Source organism: Thunnus albacares, chromosome 9, assembly GCF_914725855.1.
Source record: "Thunnus albacares chromosome 9, fThuAlb1.1, whole genome shotgun sequence".
NCBI classification, from domain to species: domain Eukaryota; kingdom Metazoa; phylum Chordata; class Actinopteri; order Scombriformes; family Scombridae; genus Thunnus; species Thunnus albacares.
Window position 1 is genome coordinate 11,227,154 of NC_058114.1, and position 10,371 is coordinate 11,237,524.

General features: G+C 40.5%; 2 protein-coding genes across 3 annotated transcripts in view; one reads left to right on the plus strand and one right to left on the minus strand.

Moving 5' to 3' along the window:
* The window catches only part of hmcn1 (hemicentin 1), an 87,606-nt gene extending 82,806 nt beyond the window's left edge, over positions 1-4,800 (plus strand). Inside the window, exons 102-107 of one of the 2 annotated variants that reach the window (XM_044360712.1) lie at positions 15-140; positions 258-386; positions 1,612-1,977; positions 2,189-2,308; positions 2,448-2,574; positions 2,881-4,800. In XM_044360712.1, coding sequence (XP_044216647.1) covers positions 15-140; positions 258-386; positions 1,612-1,977; positions 2,189-2,308; positions 2,448-2,574; positions 2,881-3,247 — 1,235 coding nt within the window. In that variant the 3' untranslated portion in view covers positions 3,248-4,800. The remainder of the gene's footprint in view (positions 1-14; positions 141-257; positions 387-1,611; positions 1,978-2,188; positions 2,309-2,447; positions 2,575-2,880) is intronic. The other variant, XM_044360713.1, reaches the window with a different exon arrangement.
* arpc5b (actin related protein 2/3 complex, subunit 5B) lies at positions 4,176-10,371 on the minus strand. Its single transcript, XM_044360714.1, has 4 exons — positions 10,063-10,371; positions 7,612-7,684; positions 7,011-7,187; positions 4,176-6,393 (listed from the first exon to the last, which is right to left on the minus strand). The coding sequence occupies exons 1-4, from the start codon at positions 10,200-10,202 to the stop codon at positions 6,331-6,333; spliced, it is 453 nt and encodes a 150-aa protein (XP_044216649.1). The 5' UTR covers positions 10,203-10,371; the 3' UTR covers positions 4,176-6,330.

Sequence of the window (10,371 nt, forward strand, 5' to 3'; positions counted from 1 at the left end):
TATTGTCACCCCAGACATAAACGAGTGCAGACAGCGGGTTTGTCGATCAGATCAGCAGTGTAAAAATACCCGTGGAGGTTACACCTGTATTGACCTGTGCCCTAACGGTATGACCAAAGGTGGAAATGGGACATGTGTAGGTCAGTATTCACCATCATATTGCATCTCCTAAAATACAAATTAGTATATTTTAAAAAAAGTACAGACTGTAAGAGATTTTAGTTTTGCATTCTGACTTAATCTACACTCTTTTGCAGATATTGATGAGTGCAGGGATGGCACCCATCAGTGCAGATACAACCAGATCTGTGAGAATACCAGAGGCAGCTACCACTGCACCTGTCCACGTGGCTACCGATCTCAGGGAGTGGGACGGCCCTGTGTTGGTACGTACATCCTTAATGTCTCTTACACTCTGTCGCCTTCTCATTAGCCATTTGCAAAACAATAGTTGAGCACATTATGACATTCAAGGGGCTTTAATTGCAGTGATCAAGCAGGTGATACTTTCTGCTACTTTCTTGTGTGCAATTCTGTTTAGGATATTTGTCTAAGCATACAGTATGTTAAGTAATTCAAATATTTGACAGCTTTTTGGCCTGCTCTGTGTTTACACTTCCCTTCAGCTTGCTTGCTTTTGCCAGCATACCTCTATCTTTGTGTCAGTGACTTACTCCTGTAAAAACTCAAATAATCATCTGCAGTATAGTTCAGACATCATATTCTGCCTCTGCTTGCTTTTGTTACTAAAATGCCGCAATAGAAACTGCTGACTAACTTATAATATTTAAATGCAAAGACCCTCTTCTTTTTGCAGAGATGCACTGCATGGTATCAGGTTCTTTTAACGTCTCTTTGTCTACACTGTAAGAGAAAGGGTAAGAAAGGACTACAGAGAAAGGGAAACTGAAAATAAATGGTTCCTCTTATGACACACCAACTATAAAAAGACCAGCACCATCACCTCACATCCATCATTCTCTGTTTCATTTCACTTCATTCCACTTCTGACTTTTTTTAAAATGTTACCTTACATGTTTGGATCTGGCTTTGTAATGGCATACATTCACGGTCGGTTCTGCCTGTGACTTCATTAACATTGGACGCTGATCTCTGTCTTTTTATGAAATCTACACAGTGTTCGAATCTGTCATGAATTGGGTTTTGTACCTGGTATCAAATATGAATTGTATTTGATATCATTATGTGAACTAGATTCTGATTTAAATATATATCAGTAATCAGTACAGTCATTATCTTCAAACTGGCATTTTTATTTGATATGAGAAGAAATAATCTCATTCAAAATAGACAAATGTGTGTATAGTCCCAATACATTTCTGTCTTAGGGACATGAAAATGTATTGTTGTACAGTGGGGTAATTGACATATCCCCTTTTTCCCCCTCATCCTCATCTCCCTCCTCTATTTTCATGGCCTGCACCTCCTCATTTCTTTCATTCATATATCTCTCCTTATTTCATCCATTCAAATATCACCTATTTTCTTTACTGTATTATTTTTGCACCTTTCTTTCCTTCCATCCTCCTTTTCTATCACTCTGTCGCTCTGTCTTTTCCTGGTGCTGGTCTTTCTTTATGCTGAGGGCAGATATAAATGAGTGTGAGCGGCTTCCTCAGCCCTGTGCCCACCAGTGCGTCAACACTCCTGGCAGCTTCAAGTGCACCTGCCCGCCGGGGCACCACCTGCTCGGGGATGGCAAATCCTGTGCTGGGCTCGAGCGGTTGCCCACCTATGAGAGTTACTCATACGGCTACCGAACATCACAGTCCTCTCCTGAGCGCAACCAACAGCGCCTCTACCACAACTTGGCCTCTCAGAGCTACCACTCCTACACCGCCACTTCATGGGGGCGCAACAGGGGCCCTAGGCGCAGAGAGGCCCGCTTACTTTCTTCACAGCGGGGCTTCCCCACTTGTCAGGAGGGGTTTGTGTCCAGGGGTGGCCTCTGCTTAGGTAACTATGGCGGACAGGCAGGGTTGAGTGAGGGAGAGGATGAAAGCTGCTAGCTGAGAAACTATCTCTCCTGAACACAGTATATCACTGCTGCTTGAATATGGACTGTGAAACCCACTAATAATTGGTAACTTAAGGATGCATTGTTTATGTTCTCTTATTGTCTGTCATTCTGTGGCTGTTTATGCATTTGTGTGTGTGACATCAACAGATATCAATGAGTGTGAGGTGAGGGATGCCTGTCAACATGAGTGTATGAACACACCAGGGAGCCACAGGTGTCTCTGTCCTGCTGGTTACCGCCTCATGACCAACGGCAAGACCTGTCAAGGTGAGAACCTCTGAGCTGGATCCTGCATCTATCCATCGATCATCATTTCTTCTGCTGACTTGAATGATTTTACAACATGAACTACTCCCGATGTCTCCCACATCAGAGTAATGTGATAAACTGTTTGCTGTATCTACAGACATAGACGAGTGTCTGGAACAGAACATCCAGTGTGGAGCCAACCAGATGTGCTTCAACATGAGAGGAAGTTACCAGTGCATTGACACACCTTGTCCACCAAACTACCAGAGAGACCCAGCCACAGGGTAAATGTTAGCTGATTGGCAGCAGCTCCCTCCAACCACATCAAACCTCCTCTTTATTTGATAAGCTTTTGGCATTGTTGATTTAACTAAGATTTATTGTGTTTATTAAGGCATTAATTCAACCAAGCAGCTTTCTCGTTGCTCTCATATTACTATTTTAAAAATGTAAGCAGTTCACCCAACTTAAAAGACATTTTAACATTTACCCCTAGTTGTATTGATTGTAAACAGTTTATTTGCCAAGGTTTACTGTATTACCTACAGTATTTCTCAGCTTTTTCCTCTAAAATCTGCTGTCTGTTGCAGGTTCTGCCTAAAAAACTGCCCACCAAATGACCTGGAGTGTGCACTGAGCCCTTACGCCTTGGAGTACAAGCTGCTGTCTCTTCCCTTCGGCATCGCAGCCAACCAGGACCTCATCAGGCTGGTGGCCTACACACAGGACGGTGTGATGCACCCTAGAACCACTTTCCTAGTGGTGGACGAGGATGTCACGTTACCTTTTGCCCTGCGAGATGAGAACCTAAAGGGAGTGCTGTTCACAACACAGGCGCTACGAGAGCCCCGCACATACCGCATGAAGGTCCGAGCCCTCTCCTACAGTGAAGACGGAGGCATCGAGTACCAGACTACCTTCATCGTCTATATCGCCGTCTCTGCCTACCCCTACTGAGAGCACTTTAAATGACGTGAAACAAAAGGTGCAGGGATAAGTTGTGTCCTCCGCATGTGGCACCACTGAGATATGTGAGCAAGTGGGTGTGGTTTGGAAAAGCAGCCGCATCAGTAAATAGACTGAAAAAAAAAAGACTTGTTCAGAGTGTGTGAGAGAGGCCAGTGAGTGCTTACAGCACTACAGACAGAAGTAAGTAGATTTAAAGTGGATGCAGCACAGGCCACTGGTAAACTTGACAGAAAAACTGGCTATTTATTGGCTCTAATTCCTGGAATCCTCACTTCAGTTTGTCAGGACTCTGTTATTCAAATGCTTGATCATCATTTTTCCCCGTTCTATCAGATTTATTTATACATCAGCAAGATTTGACTCCTCAAGCCCAAACGTACACCACTGGCTCAGAAAATAGGCTTCAACCCTACTCATACCAACACTAAAACAAATCTTAGCTAGCCGTTTATTTACATCTACCTATTATTAACTTATTGGGAAGTGCTTGAACGTGGAAAACGGGCAGTTCCCACCTTTTGTTTAGCCCTCGTGTAAATCAGTCACCAAAGTGGAGTTGTGACTGTGCAAGGTATGGTGCTCATTTTGGCGATAAAAAAAAAACTTGACTGTCACATGTACATCCTCAGGTAGTGGCCCATCATACCCACACGTGTATCAGATAGAAACCCTGGATGTTGTTACACTGATTACATCATCAATGTGCCATAATGCTCCATCCAATAGTTGATACCAAGATGTATTTTATTTTTATGACTTGTACATAAGTGTTGTTTTTCTCATAATGTATTGCTATACTGTACTTATTCTATCCTTTTTGTAATAAAAATGTAATAACATATACAATGAAAATAAGCTTAATGTCGATATGTGTCGCTCGATCAAGAAAAAAAAAAAAATCATGACAAAGTTATGATCAGCATTTATACCATTTATTTATTTATTTTTTTGTCAAAAAAGCACAAACATAAAAAAGGAATATTTGAGTAAGGCAGTTTTGTACATCAGTTTGGTACGTTCCCTCGTCTTCCCGCCCATCGGCTAGAAGAGCATCTCTTGACTAGAAATACATGCAACAGGAGAAGAAATCAGACCGCTCTCCTTTTTTGTTCTCATGTAAAACTAGCTGTTACTGCATTAGAAAAGGTATCTAATGTCTGGATGCATCATCACTGATGACAATATTTAAACATGAACAAACCCATGTCTAAATATAAACCGGTGGAAACTGTGATGATGCTTTTGTGTTTTTTCGTAATAAGCAACATCCCTTTAAGAAACTCCACCTTCACTCAGGTGCTTGATTGGAAATTAGCAGGAACAAAACATTATGCTGGAACTGAATTCCTCTTATCGCTATTGATACATAAGAAGCAAAGCATAAGGTTGCTTATTTTCAAAAGAGCAACTTTTTGAACTGAAACACTTTGCTTTTATGCTCATTCATACTGTATATTGTTAAAACTCCACAACTTTGTCTTTAAAAGTCATTTCTAATACACAAGGGCAACTAAATAATCACCTACATTAGTCCCATGAAAGCAAAATAAATCATTTGGCAACAGACATAATCTACCTCATAAGGCAGACAAAATTTGTAACATTTCCATTTTTATTCCCCATTCTATAAAATGTATGGGAATTATAAATGTATGTAGTAGTAACTGCATGTCTTTCTACTATAAGACAGTACAGTGTGTGGAGGATTTGTTTCAATGCATGTGCATAAATTTAACCCCAGATTTAATACAAAAACCACTGATTTTTTTTCCAGAAGAGACACCAAACATGTACAAAGGACAGGTATGAAATGCTTGAGAGAATACTCAAAATCTCAAAAGGTGGGATCATGCAAACTATATGTTTTATAATCCACTGATTCTCTCTCCATTTACAAATAGACCAAATATTTATTATCTAATCTTGGTCTCTTCTGCAAAGCAAGCATGCTTATTTTTGTCAAACCTCTCGGCCATGGCAAAAAAAAAATCATGATTACTATAAAACTATAACGAAACAAAGAGGAAAATAGATAATCCTAGATTATTTTTCTGTTAAATAGCAAAATAAGAAAAAAAAACAACAATCTGAGAAAAGTACTCTCAGGGTGTCATTTTGTTGAGAGTACTGAGAAGAAATGCAGCTCCTATAAACAGTACCAGCAGAGCCACGTAATGCCCTGTGCAGCAGAGGAGGGTGCATGAGAAAGTCCAAGACAGACAGACATAAACAGGATGTGAGGAATAGCAAAGTGGGATTAATATGAGTGGTAGTGGAGCTGCATCGTGGGTAATAATCCCTAACTGGGGCAGCAGGCAGTATGAAAGGATGGATGGATGGATAAAAGACACCACCACCACCCCTCCTCCTCTTCCACCTCCCGCCCCCCCCAGGGTGAATAGCGACCCCCCCCCACCCCCCACCCTGCGTGTGCAAATCCACCACCCTCCAATCTGTGACTGTGCTTTTCAGGAGACTCCCACTGTTAAAGTGTTATCAGCAGAGGCGACGACAGGATTTACTGAGAGAGAATCAGACTTTATTCTATCAGGAAGCCTCTACTCAGCACGTCAGCGGAGGAAACACGAGAGAAGGGTGGAAAACAAATACTGAAAGAGTTTTCCTGAGAGAAACAAAGCTGAAATCCGTGTTACAGTGAATTCTAAACGTCACGCCCGTGAATCAACACAACTAAGTGTGAAACAGTTGTTCGTACGAGCTGTAGGTACTGTGTATAGCATGAGCACATACTGTATGGGAAAGACATGGATCAGGGAAGCAGCACAGACGCATGTGTTGTTAAGTTATCTGTAGCACCCTGTGAGGAATACAATTTAGTAGACTGAGATCACGCATGGGAAGAAATAAGAAACTCATTTTTTTAACCTAATGTGACCCAGATTAGATTTTTTTTTTTTTTAAATCAAGCCTTGAAGGCAACAGGATCTCCTTGGGTTAAAAATCTATTTTTCATTTTCTTCCCTCTGCCATCTGTTAGATTACATGTACAGTGCAGTGCACCCCCTGTATCTGTCAGCGACGTAGAGTGAACCGCTCCTCCGCTCTTCTTTTTAGACCGTCTTCCTCGCTGTAAGTACCCTGACGATGCTGCCCACTCCTCCGGCTGCGAGTGCCTGAGAACACAGGAGAGAAATAACGTCAGGCTATTTTTTTTTTTTTTTTTTTTTAGGACTGAAAATGAGTCTCAGTGAAGCTCTAGTTGCTTGTTCTGGCACCTATTATGGCTCTGACAACTGAGGCCACATCCTTTTAAGACCGATCATATTATTTTTGTTGCCATTAAAAAAAACCAAAAAGAACTGTATAACTAACAGGCAGCAAGTCCTAAGAGCATAGAGCTAGACCATCCTAGAAGAGCCGCAACGATTAGTCGATTAATCGACTGACAGAAAATTGATGAGCAATTATTTTGATAATCCATAAATTGTTTCAGACAGTTTTTCAAGCAAAAATTCCAAACATTTGATATTTCCAGCTTCTTAAATGTGAGTCTTTCCTTGTCATATATGACAGAACATTGAATATCTTAACATTTTAAGTCCTTACTCAGACAAATCAAGCAAACTGACAACATCACTGTGGCTTCTGGGAAATTGTGGATGCCATTTTCACCATTTTTTAACATTTCATAGACTATATGATTAATTGAGAAAATAAACAGCAGATTAATCAATAATGAAAACAGTCGTTAGTTGCAGCTCCACATCCTAGAGTATATCTTCATATCTACCTTTTCATGCCACTGCAGCAGGACGGCGCTGCTGTTTTCTGACGGCCGCTCGAAGCCTTTGTAGATGTATTTCATCAGCAGGTCTACGCCGTTCTTGTCGAGGGACTGCACCCCTTTCTCGATGTCACTGCTCTTAAAGGCGCTGAGCACCTTCAGCACCAGACCCTCCGCACGGTCCTGGTAAGACATGGGAAGACAGAAAACCTCTGAATCTCTGCCCACATCTCAGATTTGTCAGCAATTCAAATAATAAACACATTAACAAAACTGTGGTTTAGTCTGATTATCAAGCTAGCTAATAACCAAATTTATTCTTGACCTGAACTGCCTTAAAACTTAAGCTGCACATCAAAACGATGCGTTTGCTTTAGTATATATCATTATGTATAAAATGACCAAGATTTACTACAATAAGTGAATGAGCACAGACAGTCAATAGCTCGACTGCATATATGCAGAGAACCTCTTTTCATTTGACAGAAGTTGGTAAAGTATGTTAGAAAATTCATTATTCAAAAACCCAAACGCCTACAAAGTGATGTATCAGTAAAACAAGAATCTGGTGAATCTTCGAAGTGTCGACAGAGAAAACCAGACCCACCTTGACGTTCTGGTTCTTTGTGTTGATTGGTGGGTTCTTCAGAACTGCTTGTAAAGCCTCCATGAGATTTCCTGTGCAGGGAAGGTTAAGGATGCAACACAGCGAAGCCCATGATCACAATCTTTTGAAAACACTGATGATTGACTACAACACCAAATATGAGTTTAAATATCCCCAGTGTCAAGCCATCAATGCTATGTATTAATTAATATAAACTTATGACACAATCCAGTCAGACCTCATCACGTCATCAGGTGATGGTTTTCTAAATGTGCCAAGAATAAGATCCAGATCTAGTTCCTTTTTTTATTTTGGTCCTGTCATATATAACATGCTATTTAAGTCAAATGACTTTATATGAGCATCCAAATGACTGCCTTAAAGGATAGTTTGTTTTTACAAGTCTGTCTTAAAACAATAATCTAGTTGGTCATTGTTTTCTTAGGTGTTTTTCAATGTCCCACCTGTTTATGTTTTATCAACCAGTCTTATATTTCCAAAAAACAAACAAAACCAAAAATCCCACATGTCCACATGAATTGCCTCAACAGCTATAACCATATCTCTATAATCTCCTGTCCAAACTGATTGCGAAGAGATCTGTTCTTGGCGCAGTTTGGGGGACAAAATCCACAGTTCTTCCTCTGTGAAAAAAAAAACGGATTCAGCAAATTCTGCAAATATAATATGAGGCGTCAACAGTCTGAGTTAGACAAACAAAGTGGGTCTCTCCCAGAGTTTTTAGCACAAAAACAAGTCCCTCTTTGTGTTTCCCCAGACTCTGTTTCCTTGCTGAGCTACAGTGGTGGGTTACTGGCACAAAGACTGAATTAATTTTGTACTAAAAAGACTGTAACTTTGGAAGATACCAATTTGATGTAGCTAAACGCATTTTTGCACAGAACAAGTTGATTTTGCCTCCATCTTTTACATTAGAGACATTACAGTATGGACAGAGGAATAATTACATCAACTGATACCTTGTTTGAATGTACATATGGACATATGAGCATTGTTTTAGGACAGACCTGAAAAACTGTGAACCAATCCCCAGTGGTGGAAGAAGTATTCAGATCCTTTACTTAAGTAAAAGTACCAATACAGCAATGTAAAAGTACTCCATTACATGTAAAAGACCTGCATGAAGTATTAGTAGCAAAATGTACTTAATGTATTGCAGTAAAAGTAGTGGTTTGGTCCCTCTGACTGATATATTATTATATATGACATCATTAGATTATTAATACTGAAGCATCAGTGTTAGAGCAGCATGTTACTGTTGTGGCTGCTGGAGGTGGAGCTAGTTTGAACTACTTTATATACAGTCAGCTAGTTTAGTCCAGTGGTTCCCAACCTAGGGGTCAGGCCCCTCCAAAGGGTCACCAGATAAATCTGAGGGGTCGTGAGATGATTAATGGGAGATGAAAGAAGAAAACAAATCTTCTGATACACAAATCTGTTTTCAGTTTTTGGACTTTTTCTCTAATCTTTGATTTTTGGTGAAATATTGGATCATTTGAACATTTATTGAAATTAAACCATATGAGAAGTTTAGAGGGAAAAATCACTGTTTGGTGGAGCTGTTAACAACTCATAGACATCTGAAATGTGACCCTGACTACACACTGCTTTTTGTAAGACATCAAAAGCCAAAAAGGTTGTAAACTACTGGTTTCATCTTTAACAATGTGTTGTATTTTAAAAGCTTGTTATATTATCCATTGTGACAAATCTTCATCTTCTGAAAAGTAACTAAAGCTGTCAGATTAATGTAGTGAAGTAGAAGTATAAAAGGTGCATCAAATGGAAACACTCAAGTAAAGTGCATCAAAATTGCACTTCACTAAATGTACTTAGTTACTTCCCACCACCGCCAATAGCTCACTTCTGCAATGTAACATGAGGTGGGAGGTCACTGCTTCATTCAATGAGGAAGTGCTGCACTTTCATGCCTTATAAGGCCTATAAGACTAAAACTACATGCTCGGCTGGCTGCTGACTTTACAGCAACACTTGTAACAACACAGTAAAAGCAACCGTGCAGACAATTACAACACAAATCAAATTTCTGCATTACAGAGAGATCAGAAACTCTGGAGCACTCATCTCACGAGACACAATAACTTGCACGACTGATTAAAGCCATTTCATTCAATTCCTCAAGTCATTGTGAGATAACTTGTAGTTATATAAATGTAAAGCAGCTTGCAGTGAATACAGATAAGACAGCCTGCTGTGTCTTGGGGCAGAAATCCCTGGAATGTGACTGTCAGGCAAGTCTGGACAGTGACTGGCCTACTTGCAAAACGCCCATTCATACAATTTACAGCAGCAAACACATACGAAAGGCGTCTTTTTTTTAGATTAAAGTGGCATTAAAAACACACAACTCTGCCATCTGTGTCTGTTTTCTTCAGCAAATCCTGGCTAGCTGATCATGTAAAAGGATATTGTCTGATGAGGGAGTCCACCTCTGCCTCGTCAGGACCCAGCTGGTTTTCTCCTCCGTCCTCCTCGTCCACAAATTTGTTCTCGTCGTACTCGTCTACGTCCACTCGCCTGAAGCGGGCGGACACGGTGTTCTTCGACATTTCGTTCTTATTTTGACCGAAAACGATAAGAGTTACAAGCTAAAGCCAGGCCTGTTTTTTTTTTCTCTTTACGGCAGCGTTTTTTCTTTGATACGGCGGCTGTCTGTCTGTCAGCAGGCTGGCAGCTTCCTGGCTTCCTCCTTTTTCCTCTGTGTGGTTTTTGTTTCCG